At 40.0% G+C, this 16,414-nt stretch overlaps 2 protein-coding genes across 2 annotated transcripts in view; both read right to left on the bottom strand.

The window, feature by feature from the left end:
- The window catches only part of LOC101870121 (solute carrier family 22 member 15-like), a 28,431-nt gene extending 22,146 nt beyond the window's left edge, over nt 1-6,285 (bottom strand). The window contains exons 1-2 of the mRNA XM_031053204.2: nt 6,088-6,285; nt 3,113-3,259 (exon numbers count right to left, since the gene is read on the bottom strand). Coding sequence (XP_030909064.2) covers nt 3,113-3,259; nt 6,088-6,162 — 222 coding nt within the window. The 5' untranslated portion in view covers nt 6,163-6,285. The remainder of the gene's footprint in view (nt 1-3,112; nt 3,260-6,087) is intronic.
- A 1,194-nt stretch (nt 6,286-7,479) lies between these two features.
- The window catches only part of REEP3 (receptor accessory protein 3), a 43,333-nt gene continuing 34,398 nt past the window's right edge, over nt 7,480-16,414 (bottom strand). Inside the window, exons 6-8 of the mRNA XM_005153667.4 lie at nt 14,911-15,058; nt 12,293-12,444; nt 7,480-11,516 (exon numbers count right to left, since the gene is read on the bottom strand). Coding sequence (XP_005153724.2) covers nt 11,460-11,516; nt 12,293-12,444; nt 14,911-15,058 — 357 coding nt within the window. The 3' untranslated portion in view covers nt 7,480-11,459. The remainder of the gene's footprint in view (nt 11,517-12,292; nt 12,445-14,910; nt 15,059-16,414) is intronic.

The raw sequence follows: 16,414 nt of genomic DNA, 5'->3' as shown, positions 1-16,414 counted from the left end.
TTGGAAACATGGATGGGTCATTCATCCTTGCCCTCTGCGTCACTGCCATATCCTCCTAATAATCCTTTTTACCCAAGAGGGAGGGCAAGGTCTGGGGGGAGAAGGGGTGGCAGTGAGGCATTTTAACCCAGAACATCGCTGACCCTGAGAAGAAGCCTGTGCACATTCATCAGTCCACTGTTGCTGATCCTGAGGTTCTGACACCTGATGATTGTCTGGATTTTGTGTTTTAAATATTGTAGTTATGTGGAGTGTGGTTGTGGGATCCCATACGTGTGTGTGTGTGATGAGGGCAGATGGTGTTCTGTGTATTTTTTGTTGTCAGGTTTGCATAAAAGTTTTTAACAGGCAGCAGTTTAACATTTCAGGCAAGAAAGGGTTACCTGCTGGCAGCCGTGCTTTTGCATTATTTGTTGCTGCTGCTGAGCACACAGGCATTTATAGCTGCTGCCCAGCAGGGTGGTGTTTGTAGCTGCCAAAGCAGGGTGAGCAACTTTGGAACACAAACAATCAAACAAACTAACTAAATTTGCAGTTTACTTCTGCTTTACATTCCTTTTGCATCAGAATGCTTCTGCTTTAAGGAATCACTTTAACCTGTCTACTTCTCAAGAACTGATAACCTAGGGGAAGGGGTATATTTGTGTCCTCCTACCTACAGGTCCATGGTGGCTGCCTGCAAAGTTTGTCAAGCCACACTGTGAGCTGGACAGGCAAGTGGAGGAACCCAATGCCTCAGCTACAGATGCTAACTGTGAATACCCCAAGCAAAATGAGATAGAGGAAGAGAAAATGAATGATGGCAAAACATCACTTGGGGGCAACTGAAAAGTAACAACTTGGATATGCGTGCTTGTAAATTATTAGAAGCTGTGATTTTGTGTATTAAACCACCTGTATTTACTAGCCAGTTGCTAATAAGAAACTATACCTTGTATTGTATGGATTTATCACGTGTAAAAGAGATGCTTGTTAGAGCATGCAGATTTGCAGCAGCTGCTAGAAAATGCTAAGGCAAAAGTTACAAAGATTCTGATACAATGGTAGTGTTATGCAGCAGGTAATGGAATAAATTAAGAGGGTGGGAGAACTCCACTGGTAAGAAATTTCTTTGGCTAGTCCCCTGCTGCCATCAGCATCTTCAACATGCTGCTGCACTCTGTAATAGTTACTCTGCTAATGTAAATCTGTGTGCGCTTTGCCATAGTAGTGACTTGTTACTGGATGAAGCAGGTGAAACCCGCATTGACAACAAGGTGCACGGGCTGAGGTTGACCAAATGCCTGCTACCACAGTCAAGGGCAAGACTGGGTTGGCCTGGTGGGTCCTCCGGTAGAACTTCTAAAAATGAATTGCACAAGGCCAGAACGGGAACTCCATGCCCTGGAGCGAGCTTGTAACTATTCAGTTAAACTGATTGGAAAAATAGAAAATGTCCTTGCTAGTATTTTTTGCCCTGGGTGTGCTGTAGCTATAGCCAATGCAAATTTGCAGCAATTAGCCTGCTGGGCAGCTAAACAGGCTAATCTCACTGCTGACATTTTGACTGATCTGACACATCACCAAAATAAGGGAAATAAACTTTGCAAAAACAGCTTCTCTCTCAACACAGAACAAGAGAAAAGATTGCTTTTGCAAACCGTTATTTGTGCTGCTTAGCGTGTTGCTGGAAGACGCTCAGATTTTAGCAAGTCTGGTATAATAATTTGTGAAGAATAACGTTTAAAAGCATGTCTATCTACTTTATTTGCACAAAAGGAACTTGTTAAGTATTTGTCAAAATTAACTGTAGCCTGCCAACACAAATGTTGCCAATTTTGCTATCACCAAAACAGGCATCCTCTCAGCTCTTTAAATCCACATGGAGCTTGATTTAGTTACTAGACCACTAGCACGCAGCGAAATGTTGGCCAACATCGAAAGACTCCATGAAAAGACTATTTAGCAATATATTTTTAAAAACTTAAGTTCAGTTATGTAAATTAAGGGCAACATAAATTTGTTTTGACAACTCTTGAGAATGACTGCATTTTGGAAATGGGGACACTGCCTTTAAAACATAGTATTAGTTAAAACTTGCTGATTTCTGATTATAAATTAAGCACTACCCTGTATCACACATCTTGCTGAGAGTCTGAAACTGAGGGGTGTTCTTGGAAAACAGGCTGTTTCTGACAGGGGACATGATCCAATATTGCCTCACTCCTTATGTCAGGTCACTACATTTTTCCAAGAAAAACATTATACCCTCACATTTGGGATAATGGGAAGGAAGCGAGAATCTGGCACCAGCTACAGCAAGTGCTAACCTGTCTTATCCAAGTTTACTGACAATCACTCCAAGAATTTAAGCAGGAGGACTCTGACAGTTCACGCTACAAGCCAAGCCACCCACACAGTCTTTTTTCTGGCACTGGCAGTGATGCTTAGGTCACTCCTGCTCGCCTGAGTGATTATAGCCCAGGGACTAGCAAAACACAAATGCAGCCTCCCGTGTGGAATACATAAGGCATGAGGATAAAGGTTCAAGCTTCTGTCCCACTCAGCAAACTTCAATCTGTTCTATCTCCTGCTTTCACCAAACATCAAAATACCCAGACCTGTGGTACACGAATTTCACTCTCATACAAGTTTTAATCTTTAAGATACATCTTCTGTTGGAAACTAACACAACCTGGTAAAGTTACATCCGCAGCAGATTGTGGAAACACGCCAAATTGAACCTTTGCCTGGTAGAAAACAGGCACTGGGAGGAACTCATCCTAAATTCCAGAGTTGTAAACTGTAGTTAAATAATCATTCTTCTTTAGTGATGTCTTTGTTCATTAGTAATGAAAGAAAACTGAAAACAAAATAAATAATATACAGAAAGTTTAACATAAATTATTAAGTATTAGATTTATGCTAGGAAAGCTAAACTAATACTTTCTTTTTAAATCTCAAAGTATATAAGTAATGATGAAATAAAAGAGCCAGAGGGGTGAGTTCCAATAATTCTTAACAGCATAAGCAAAACTTTACACTAAGCCCTGCTCAGCTTTTACAAGCAGCACATCCTGCATCTATGACACAAATCCCAGGAAGAAATGGTTAGATGCATGGAATTACTTGCCTCAGTTACTATAGAGGTGAAGTTGTCCACGAAATGAATATGCTTGGAAAGCTCAGCTCTGTTTGCTGGAATTCCTTCTTGGTCTATATGATATTCAGGCACAGCTCCCACAAGCACAATAAGCATTGACTGACAAGCCACATACACCTTAAAACAAGACACAATCATTTACCCCAAACAATCCCAAGAAACATTATGGAATACTGTATGATTTTCATTAAACTGAAAACTGACAATTTCCCTTTACCCAGCACCACAAAGAAAATGCAGTCAGTCTACTGTGTTTAAATTCCCAGATGTGGTCACTGAGGCTGCTGCTAGCAGCAGGTACCACTCCAGAGTACTGGTACATTTCCAGTGAAGACTTCATCTTGATGCCCTCCTTCCTATGGCAAAGTTGTTCCATTTGTTTTTGCAGTTCTGCAGCCAGGCACAGGAAAGGAAGGTATTAAGAACTTCATCACAGCTTCCTAGCTGAGATCTTGAGATCTAACAGTTAGATCAAGATTATTATTAAAGAAAAAACACAACAAAAAATAAAAAACAAACATATAAAAGAAATCTAAGGTTATATTTCTATAAGTCTCCATTTGTTTTTTCCATTGCAGAGACTGAAAACTTAACCTGGTCATTATAAAAAAAAAAAAAAAAAAAACGAATATGCAGGAACAAAAACCATTTTCATAAAGAAACCCTTATGAGAATATTCATTCATCAATATGGGTGTCAAGGTGGTCTGAATATCTTCCACATTTTACATCTGACTTTTTCACTTCACATCTCATTTTTTTTGCTTAAGGTAAGATAATACTAACCTCAAGCATATCCACATATTGGTGACTTTCAGCATGCTACCATTGATGGAAAGGTTTTGAATCTTGAATGGCTCCGTACATTGGGCCACAAGTCTTTGCGTGGTGCTTTTGGTTGGATGTTGGTTTAATTTGCCATTTTATCCTGTGCTTACTCTGGATACTCCTCCAGAAACAACATACAACAAGAACCTGCACACAGCACCATCTCCCTCCCTCACAACCGCAGTACGACTCGAAATGCAGGAGAAAGCTGTTAGGAAGAAACTAAGCAAGTGAAAGTGTTTGCACACCGGGTGTGGGCACTGGTTAAAGGCAGGCCCCGAACACCACGTGTCGCAAGAGATGAAAAAGGGAAAAACCCCAAACCCACAGTTGCTGCGGTCAGAGTCCATTTCCTTCCACTTCGCCGACGCTTAAAAGGCTCTCTTAAAGTGAAGGAGCAAAAATGATGGGCATAGAAACAAGCATCACAAACTCTGCCAAGCTGAGATGTAAGCCAGCACTCGGGAGAGAAAGGGGTTTGAAAGGCAACTCGCAAAATGAACAAACCCCACCAAATCCTTCCTGAAACGCCCACGAGCCTGAAGGGGGTCCCCGAGGGGGTCACTTCTCCGCCCTCCCCAGGACACCAGAGCCCTCTGCACAGCTCCGGCGGGGCGGTCAGCGCCTCCCGCCCCATCCCGCCGCCGGTCCCGATGGGGCACGGGCATCCCGGTGAACACGGAAGGGGCTCTGCAGCCCGCCGCGCCCGGACAGGATGCTGCTGCTCGGGGAGCGAGAATGAAACCAACCCAAGCCCGAACCCACCCAGCGAACAGGGGGAGCGGGACCGCCGCTAGGAGCGGCTCACTCTCACCTGCAGCAGCACCAGGAAGCCGGTGAGGAGCCGCTGTCCGCCGCCGAACTCGCCCACCGCCCCGAAGGCCTCCTCCAGCCCCACAGCCATGGCTGAGCTGGAGCCCCCGCCCCGCCCCTCCCCGCCCTCACCTCAGCTCACCTCAGCTCACCTCAGCTCAGCTCAGCTCAACTCAGCTCAGCTGCGGGGTCTGCGCCCCAAAGCGCCCGCCGGCTGAGCTGAGAGCAGGGACCTGCTTGCAGCAGACACTTCCAGAGCAGCCCCGCTCTAGGCACAAGTATCAAGGCAGCCGCTCCACGGGGTGAAGTGTTCAATCAGTTAAAAAGCGATCCGGAAGGATCACTGCCTCTATGTGCTGGGCAGAGTGGAGAGCATCGGCAGGTGGGGAACAGTCTCACTACCACTCCAGGAAGGAAAGGCTACCAAGATACCGGGTTGCTCAAGGTAGGATGCAAAGGGATATGGCCAGATATCCTCTCCAGCAAAAAGGCACTCGAAGTGGAGCTCCAGGAGACTCCCCTGCGAAGGGCAGAACAGCTCAGCAGCTGCTCCAGAGCTGTTTTAAAATGGGAGCAATTCTCCACCTTTCATGACCTCAACTTTAAGAGAAGCAGGATTTTTCATCAGAATTAATTAGCCTAGTTAATTACAGTTTGCTAGCAAAAGGCAATTTTGCCCTGTAGCCTTCTTCCCCAGGCTGCTGTCTGTGGCCAGGTCTGGTAACTGGGCACCTACCTATAGATCAAGACAGTGCTTCTTGCTGATTCAATAAAAAAATTAAACTGCCGTAAACACTCTGCTCACCCTGTGGCTTCCATTCAGTTTGCAGAGCATCACCTCAATGCTCCACCTCCTACAGACAACAGGAGGAACTCCAGTGAAATTGGCGATTCTAACATTAAGAATAGAGATTAACTATTATTAATTGAACCTGGGGGAAGGGGGTTTGACAAAAGCACAGCAAGCAGCTGCCTTTGGTGTCATTCCATCAAGACCACAGTATATGGGGTTATGTGTTTTTTCTAGCATTACATTTGAAGATGCAACTTCACTGTCACACTAGCTACATACAGGGCTTTTGATTTGATTTGGGGTGTCCTTCTCCCTGATTAACCATATCAAGAAATTCTTTCCTTCGAGGCAGTAAGTTAGGGTGACCTCCCCTTAGTATTCTTACCAAGGAGAACTAAAATTACTAGAAAGACTGGATGGGATGGCACAGCTCACTGAGGAAGCAGTGAGTCCCATGCAACATACAGGATGTTGCCCAGGAAGAGTTAATTGAGGGTCAAAGTGCTGCTTACCTTGAAACTGTGACAGTGTGGATAAGACTTTCCAAAACATTTCTGAGCTTCCTCATCCATGTAGTCACTGTACATTAGCAGGCAGTCGTGAAATCCTAGGCTTTATTGAAGTCCTTACAGTCTCTGCTCCAGCTGCTTTCATGATTCCTACCCTAATTCAAACAGAGCAATCTGCTGCGGAACCTTGGCAACCATGAACAAGACAGGCTCTGTTCTCTTCCTGGGCAGATCTACAGAAAATATGAAATTAATTTTTGAAGTATACTGATTTTAGAGACCTGATAGGTTCCCTCTCATGTTCAATCGTCATACAGAACACTTGGGGTCTGAAAAAAAAAGTGCCCCCGAAAACTGTCACCATTGCTGCATCTGCTTAGTCTTTAACATTTTAGCCTAGGACATAGGTACCAGCACTATTTTAGAACCATCAGATAATCATTCCCTGAGCAGGTCTCATCAGCATCATGTTAAACAGCAGGAAGACAGTTTTTATCCCACATTCACGACTGTTCCTGCTACCTGCAAAACATTATTTGAACAAATAAAGGGGGAAAAAAACACAAAAAAAAACAAAACAGCATTGTTCTCTGACATCCATAGCTTCTTCAGGAAGGGGCTTTGGACTGTATGAACCGTTCTGACATTAGAAACTGAACCCCTGCAAGGTCCCTTACAGTATTTGCTCCTGGGATGTATTTCCATAATGCTTAGGAGACAGTAGCAGTAAATAGTAGTTTTCAAGTCTTCCTCCTCAATTTAACTATATCAAGAAATTCTTCCCTTTGAGAAAATAAGTCAGGAAGCCTTGGGGAAAAAAAAAAGTCCAGAAAAATAGTAACAGAGGGTTTTTTGCTTGGATTTTGCTAGAGGTGTTAACAGCTTACTTGAAGGGAGGCTTGAAAAAGGAAAGGCCCAAGTTCATCCACACATCTCCTCCTTTGGGATACCAGAAGAACTCTTCTTGACAAGGAAATACAAAACAAAATCTGCTTGCTGGCACAAACAACAGTAAAGCCACATCCGTAAAAGAGGCTAGCATTAGAAATAGTTTGATTAAAAAAAAAAAAAACAAGAAAATCCAGCAGTTCCCCAGGAAGCTATGCACTCTTGGGAGACTAAACATCTTAGTTTAAGTTTACTCTGAATTGAACATCTAATCAAAATAAGCAAGGCTACAGCATTTTCAAGTTGCCTTTAGCACATGAAGTTTCATTTATGTCTACATCAGCATCAGGCTCCACAGCAAAACCTCAATGACAGCTTACTTGTACTTCAAACAGTTTCAAAGTTGAGTGGTTCTTTCAGTACTGGAATAATTGTAATAAGTAATAGAATACAGATTACAGTGATTGCTTTGTTAATTGTATTTCAGGTAATAAAATATCCACTGCATCCTACTCAAAGCAGCATTTATTAAGGATAGTATCAAGATAAGTCAATGCATAATGAAGCTTTCCCTCCTACAAATATGTAAACAAGTTGACAGCAAATTATTATTACAATATAAAAATTAAAGCTTACATTGCATTTTGTAAAGCTACTAACTTTAGTTTTAATGTAGACAGTCTCTGGTCTGTAGCATTTAAAAATATAAGTTCTTGAAAAATGTTAAAGTATCAACTTTGCACATACACATTTTTGTAGAAAAATATTTAAAAGACCAACTTCCCATTAACAAAAGCCACACCAAAAATAAAGCACATCTTTTGTCATGAACAGTGTGTTAAATGCATCTAGCATTTACTCCACCAGTCTGTTTAACCAAATTATATGCTGTCCATTTTAAAATTAGTTTGCAAAAAAGTATCATGGATAATATTCAGTTATTTTCAGATAACAAAGCAATTAGCATCAAGTAGCTAATATTGGCAATTACCTTGTAATCAGTCTGACCAAAGCTCACTTGCAACTGAGGCCATTGATTTAATCATCATCACAAGATGTGTATTTTACCATGTACAGTAGGCTCTTGCTAAGAAATCTGAGCTAGTTCAGATGTATTTTAGAAAGGCTCAAAACCTTCATATGGTTTAACAAGCAATACACATTCTCTTTTAAAGCACCTCTGACCTCTAAGTTCTTCTTTCACTATATTAACAGTCCTGCCTAGTGGCAGTCAGTTACTTCTCGGGAAATGCTCTGTTCATAAGATTACATAATGTGACATGAACTACATCTTACACTTGAAAACCAAAAAGCATGTGAAGTTAAATTTTGACTTTTTGTTTAACATTTTTCCAAGAAGTTTACTGGCAAGAGCTAGACTTCTGCAGCTAAGGCAAAAAAGTTTGAAAATTCCTTACACACAAAGTTTAAAAGATTGTGTAATTTTTCAAAACCAAACTAAACTAAATTCAACAAGCAGAGAGAAATACAGGATCATTAGGATGAAAGCTAATCATGCCATTGCGCCCTGCCAAGCATCAGCTGACAATGTACAAGGGAAAACACAAACAAAACCAAACCTTAAGATAATATTGTCAACCAGTTTCAGGATGAGTTCAAAGAACAAAATCAAGCCATCAAGAGAATTTTACAGTAGGGTATTCGACCAAAAAAAACCCACCAGGAAAACACTGGAAATTTTATCACCTAAAATAGTATCTGAGAGAACACATGTACATTTATATGCAAACAGCAATGATATGAGTAAGACTGCCAGCTTTCCTGGTTCCATGCATAGTTAAGAAAAAAAAGAGTTTATTTAGCCTTTGTCACTATTTAATTAGCAAGCTAAGTTTGCCAGAAGTTATAGCCTCAAGTACAAAGTGACACACAGAGCAACTTACTGAACATGAGTGTGGCAGTCTCTAAAATATTCAAATTATCTCTAGTCCTGGAAATGTGAGAAGAACCAGGCCCTGAAACAGGATCTACGCAAACGTGTAACAGGAACTGTAATCCTGAAAGAAGGGCTTACCCTGCTCATTCATGCAGGATTCTGATTTGTAGGAAGATGACAATTTCACTGCCATGCTTGCCAATAAAACAAACATGATGAGTTAAAGCAAGATGTGGTGACATGTGCCCAAGGAGAACACTCAGCTGGACAGTAAGGGTTAAGGGATACCACACAAGGCCCAGGTCAGTCTAATTTTCAGAGCAGAGTGAGATACAATACAAAAGCCTCAGTTTCCTGTAAGGTCTTACATACCTTAACACACAGACAGCCCTCCCTTACTTACAGGGAAACAGATGAAAAGCACGAACACTGCTGGGACACAAGTGACACTTGATCTCATCACTGCCTTCCCCACAGACAACAGCTCTTTATAAAAGCTTGCAGTTTTACACAAATTGCAGTTTTGGCTAGAGGACAGGATTTTTTGCACTACATTCATTTTGCAGAGTGCAGCCTTCCCGTCTTCTGGTATGAAACTGCATCTTCAAGTCAAGTAATACAAGCTTTGGCCTTTAATCAGACATGGACCATTGCAGCTTCTTGATAAAGCATTTAGGTTCTTTGTAGATGCTTGAAGTAAGCATGGTTAAAGCCCTTCCCAAAATCTTCCCTCGCAAAAGGATGGGAATGCTAAAAGCACTGCATCATCATTGTTATATTTGCACTAGGCTTACAGATGCCTACAACAGCAAGTGAGTTACACATGCCAATACAGAGCAGCTGCATTTTTAGCCATATAACTCAAACCCTGGCCCAAGTTCTCAGAAGACTACTTCAAAAGCCAGTATATATTAACAGGCCATTAAGTGTGTACCAACAGTGAACCCGCTATAGCTGTAATATAAACAAGAACAGCGGCAGACCCAAGCCTTAGGCCTATGATTAAAAACACTGCAGTAGACTTGCAGATGACTGTCATACCTGGGAAAAGGCTTAAGGACTGTAGTCCAAGATCCAAGGATAAGAAGGGTCACACATCATTTTCTCTTCAAGAACAGTTAACACCATCTTTCCCCATGCCAAGTAATAAAATGCTATCTATGAAAAGTGTTTTCTCCTGAATCCACAGTAGAAATGTAGTCAAACAGAAAACTAAGCTCAATTCTCAGAACTGCAGAAAATAGAACCAAAGGGGACCTCAGAAAGTCATTTTGACAAGTGTCTGCCTTGAATGACATTCCAAAATTTATCTCTGTGCAAACGGTTATGCCGTGGGATTCTAGGTTCTATGACGGCTGTCTAAATTAGCTAGTCATTTAGAAAGGGCTATTTGTATGTAAATACCTTAGTAATAACTTTAGTAATAAAAGTACTACACAGCCAATATTAGACTCCACATATATATGAAATATACACACAAACATGTTCTAATATATACATATATTCATTCTTAAAGCAATGCTAAGTAAAACCAAACCAGGGCCTGAATATCTATCATATATGACTTCATGTCAGCACAACTTCTAATACACAGCTGATGGGCCAATCAGATCCCTGAGGTCTATCATTGGAATTGCTGCTAGTTTTACTTACCACAGTTTTAACCAAAAACTGACCTAAATCATGTAACATATCTCTAAGTAAAGGAGAAAGAAAGACAAACAAAACAAAACCCACCCACACAGATATAAAACCACACAGCCTTGTAATATATAGAAAGGCACCTGGTAATATTGATGTTAGTAGCAATTATCTACAGCATCTTAAGTGTACATAAGCAATCAGGATAAATTAAGATAAGATCATGAAATACAAGAATTGCTGGCATTCAAAGATAAGTCTGACCTACCTAAGAAGTCATTAAAATGACATGTGCAGCTGTAAATCAGTAAGTGTGCAAAACTATACAGTTTTGCATAAAGTGCTAAATGTACCCTCAGTTTGCACCTATTAGTGTGATGTAAGTTTGTTAAGCTTGGCAATACAATGCAAAAAGATTATAATCTTAAAGATGTACCATATCTACCTTGTCTTTCCTCTCCCTTCCCTACCATCATCAACCATCCTTTAAAATTAACATTTTTTAAATTACACAAAAGCCTTTTCAGGAATTGTAGTTCAAAAAAATATTTCAAGTATGTCTATCTTTCTACGTAAACTTGGGGACACTTTGGGTTCCATTTTCACAAGTTCCAAATACTTACAACTTCTGTCAATTCATTTGGAGTTGTAATTATCTTTGTCCGTTCAGTACCTCTGGAAAAAGACTGTTTCCTGTTACTCATTTAACTCCCACTTAAGAAGTGATGAAATTCATATTACAACTTGTCCAGATTTAAGTCTAAGCAACAAGCAGTTACAGAAAAGCAGAGTAACACTTTATCTGACCATTCAGGTTCATAAAACCAAGTTCTAACATATCTATTCATATAGTCATTATATGAATCATACGCAGATCTTTATCAGTTGACACACTGAATTCAAGTTATTATAATACAGCAGTTTGTCTTGTAGGCATTGTGCAATACACTTAGAAGTATACAGCGGGTCTCTTCTTTACTCTGTATTTCAATGATCCATACCGTATCTGAGGGAAAATAGAAATTAAAACAAAGAGTTGAGATCACTTCAGGCAGAAATATTATTTACCTTTCTGCTAATCCAATCTAGTAAGCATCTTAAATGTACCTTGGACACTCCACAGTTTCAGTAAAAGAATCTGCCTATGACTGAGCAAGATATAGTTTCAACAGAACTGGGCAAAACACGTAAGTCTCTACTTTTTTCCTAGAATTACCCCAAAAGTTTTTATAAGACTCCATAGAAATTTATCTTGAAGTATCCTTAAATCATGTGACACGTGAATATAAAGCACTTTGAATCTACATAGAACCTACTACATAGAATCTTCTCTTTGTGGCTTAAAGTCAAAGTGGGCTATATGTCTATGGGAACTAAAAAATTCTGAGTCTCCAATAACCCAATTGACCACCAGATGTTTAAAGTGTGCACAATCAAGACACACAAATGCAGATGACAATAACACTATCTGCATCCCTTTCAAGGTAAGCAAGTTCCTGGAGTCTGGCCTTGGTGATGCCAGAATTAGCATTACAAGTGCAGAGTCCATTTCATCTCCTTACCCTTTTTCCTCGCTTAGCTCTTGTTGTTCATGTTTTTCCTATAAACACCCCTAAGTACAAAAGCTCCAAGCTCCGATATTGTTACCACATACTTCCTTCTCCATTTAGCATTCTACAACCCAGTTATCATTGATAAACCCTCTAAGATTTAGAAAAAAAAAGTAAATGTTAAGGTACATTGCTAAAACCAGACTCAATACTTAACCAAGATTATACTTGCCTCTTTACGGCCTTTAAGACTTTTCACAGATTTCATGCTCTGAGTTCTTCGAAGGCCTCTTTGAGCAAACATTTCATCCTCTGAATGTGTCCCCTCCATCTCTTCATCTGTTCTATCATCTCCAGGATTTTTTTCCAGTGGAGATTTGTAACCTTCAGAAAATAGTTTTATAACAATGTTTTAAAAGAAGTAACTGTAACTTTTACATTTCTAAGAAAGCCAGGAGTTTCATCTTTAGCACACATCCTTTATTCTTTTAAACAATATGGTCAGTCTGCCAGCTTCTCCGAAACAGTGAAACACCTTGTCTGCCAGGAGCTTGTTGCTTACACTTCTGCCATTTGTAAGTAACAAGCCACTTTGTGCCATCGGTATGTGATGCAGTGGTTCCCCAGTTGTCAAAATTTAAACCATCAGCCTGCATTACACTGAACTGCAAAAACCTCAGTGGTCATCTTGACAAGCATTTAAGGTTTTTGGCCACAATCCCCATGGGAGGAGTGTTTGACAGCGTGATCTTTAAAGGTCCCTTCCAATCCAAAGCGTTCTACGATTCATAGGATCTTTCTTCCACTTGCACACCTCTGGTTATTTAATACCAAAGTCCTTTTCAGATGGATACAACGTCAAAGTACTTACTAGTTAGGGTTGTTTACATCCTGCGAAAATAGGACCAAGATTATTACCAAAGCTTCTCACTAGAGGGCGCAAGCTGCTTAAAAACACGTCCTGAGAAGATCCTTGGGGTCCAAAAGCTTGGAATCCTCATCATAGATATATCATAAAGCCCCCAAATGTACTCTGTTTCTTTCCCCCTCGCTAAGCCCTTCTTTTATAAGATCATACCAAAACCTACAAGATGTAACAGTTAGGGACACCTTTTAGACTCCAAACCCAACTTTATTTAGGCACACTTCATCTTCAGCCAGTTTCCCTTAGGCTTATTTAGATCCTTCTCCTTTGGTCATTTAATTCCTTTCCTGAAATTGGAATCACAATCACCCACTTCACAGCTACTTCACAGAGACTTGACTCTTCTGCCATTGTAGAGACAGCAAGTCTCTGCCTCCAATACAGTTCCAATTCATCTTTTTCAATATGGAAGATTTAAATCTCATCCTGACTAAGGATGTTTGCAGTGACACCAGTACTGCTTTATCTCTAACACCTCTTCTGATGCATCAAAATCATATTTGCCTTCTCCACGGCAAGCATACTGGCAGCTCGGTCATCCTATTATCAATGTCCTTCTAGAACCAAGTCTTTCCACTTAATTTGCAAAGGACCTCCCAGCCCAGACAAAAACACCCACATTCTTCTAAGTGCAACAAAATACTGTTACACAGTGCTCTTAACTCTGTCCGTGGTTTGTTCTTTTCTGAAATCTCTAATGCTGAAAAAGATACTAAGAAATCAGAAAAGGCATGCACCAGATTCAGGTCCAGAAGTAGAAAGAATCAAACTAGTTCTAAGCTCACATTTTTACATGTGAGATTGAACCTTACAAGAAGCGATTATTTACACCAGATAAACTATTAGCTTTCATTTTGGTTTAGTTTTTTGTGGGTTTTTTAATGGATTTTTTAGTATTTCCAAGCTATTTCAGATAGATAACTAATGGTCTCTTACTGAGGAATAGCCCCTACAAAACAGCTGCAGTGACATCACTCCTAATGCACCAGATAAATTCATGGGCTGTATGCCATGTCTAGTGCCCTCTGCCTTTACGCTGACCTGCACAGGATACCTTCTGGGCTCAATTAACAATGCAACTTAGGGCCATTCAGGTGGCCATTTGTTCCTCAGAAACACCAGGGGCTATCATTCAATTCCTGGAATTCCTTGTACTCTATAAGCATCACTCAGTTACCAAAACAGAGGAATGAGAAGAAATGAAGGGCTTAGGTGAAAAGAAAAGAAACAGAACTATTTCTTTTGTGGGAAATAACTACTTTACAGTGTAGCTTCACCTTTGAAAAAGGTACAACCGCCAATGTTCCACTGCAACCTTCCTTCAAAGATCACAGACTCAACAGCAAAGTGATGATGATAACAAATGTAAAGAGTAATAACAAAGTATCTCTGCAAAAATATTGCTCATCACACAATGCACCATCAACTTTTGAGCACTGATCTGCATCAGTCCATTATGACATCTTAATGCCTTAATTATTCCTATCACCACAAGCCATTTCACCTTCTGAACTACCATTAAGACATACTGAATTAATTTCCATTAATTTTCTCTTCAAAATTTATTGAGCTTCCATAAATTTTCATGTTAACTTTTTGTACATTTGTCACAGAAACACCACATAATCACATATTTTTTTACTTCTAATTAAGCTTTGGCAAGGAATTCTCACCACTAATTGGCATAAGTTAGGAGTAACGAGTACGATACGACTACACATTTAGTGGCTGTAATAAAGAAAATAATTCAGGGAGAATTTCCTCAACTGTCACAATATATCTTGCTCAAGTCAAGTCTGTTTACGTGTACTGTAATTCTTAGAGGCCTTTTCCATTTCTACAAGGAATAAATGTATTTCTGCTTTCCCACTTCTGTCTTCAGTAAATTGTTCTTTTAGCTAAGGAAAGAAAAGATAGATACTTACCTGAAGATTCACTTGCAGAGGCTCTGGTTTTCTTTTTTGATTCTGGTAGTGTCTGATATGGTCTCTGTCCCACTGGCTCATCTCCTTGTATAGCAGTCAAATCATGCATACTGAAACTTCTCAGTTTCTCAGTTATGGCACCTTGACTCTGAAATACAGCAACAATATCTTTGAAAACAAAGCAGAGGTTTAACTTTGCTATTCAATTTGGGTCAAGTTGTTTAAGCCCATGCTTCATTTTGCACTACAAAATTCATTTAACGTAAGCATGCAACAGATTTGCCTTTGCTTTACTTCTTTAACTCAGGCTTAACTGTATATTACTCCTAGATGAAAAGGTTACAGAAACTAGCAGTTTCATTACAAATGTCTCATTTCACTCCTTTAATCTGAGCAATGAAAGGTTTTTTTGGTGAGGGGAAGTGTTTCAATGGAGGTGAGGCAGGACACAGCACACATCAAAAACACTGAATTCACTTCAAACATGGTATTTCTCCAGCAGTGCTAGGTATTGTGACAATGCGTTTAACACTTCCGGTTTTAAAAGTATGGTTGAAGGTAAGGATATCCGCTATTTCATATTTTACACTCCACAAATCTGAATATGCATGTGTTAAAAATACACTCTGCAACATTAACTCAAGTAACTGAGAAACTGGCAGCACTACAACAGCTCTAGTTGTCAGAAACTTGAAACCACAAACCAAAGAGGTCCTGTCTGGACTACAGGCTAGCAGGTCCTCATACTAACATAGCTATACTGGCATAATCCCAGCCCAAAATCTAATGCTATGGGTAAAACCAGATGACCACATTTGGACATTAGTGTTGTATTCCTTCTCTGATTGGCTTTACACTTTTTCTACCTAGGACATACAAAAAGTTCCTCTTTGGAAAGAATGGTCATCAAGCGGCTTTTCATCTTACATCAGATAATGTTGTTACTAAAGCACTGAAGATTAGTTTATTGTATAAGCAACTAAAAGTGCAAGCACATTCCTCAATGTCATGTTAAAATAACATTTCATTCTTTCTGGCATATGAGTAAAAAAAAGTAACTGTTTCAGAAGAACATTAACATGCCTATGCATTAATTCTCCTTCGAGCAAGGGCTCAAGATTTCATTTCATTCTTACAAATGAAACAACATTCTTTCATTCTTACAAATGAAGCTTTTAAGTGGAGCAATATGTTAGCTGGCAGCAGCAGCAATACACACACCTTTCTCTGCAACAGTACAAGCATAACGCATTTCTTGCACCACTGGCCAAAGCCATTTGCTCTCACCCTCATGTCAACAACTGTTTGTACATGGTAGACCAGCACACTAAATTATTCCATATTAAAAATAACTGTGTGAAGAGACAGTACTGATACTCCTTAAGCTTATACAGCTACCAAACGGGGGGCAAGGAGAGGAAAGGAACTTAATTTTTTAATTACTAATAATTAGTACAGCATGTAAAACTAGGTGTGCTACACAGGCCATGAGAACTTTAATTCT

Source organism: Melopsittacus undulatus, chromosome 4 (assembly GCF_012275295.1).
Source record: "Melopsittacus undulatus isolate bMelUnd1 chromosome 4, bMelUnd1.mat.Z, whole genome shotgun sequence".
In the NCBI taxonomy this organism is placed as follows: domain Eukaryota; kingdom Metazoa; phylum Chordata; class Aves; order Psittaciformes; family Psittaculidae; genus Melopsittacus; species Melopsittacus undulatus.
This window is presented reverse-complemented; position numbering and strand designations above follow the sequence as displayed.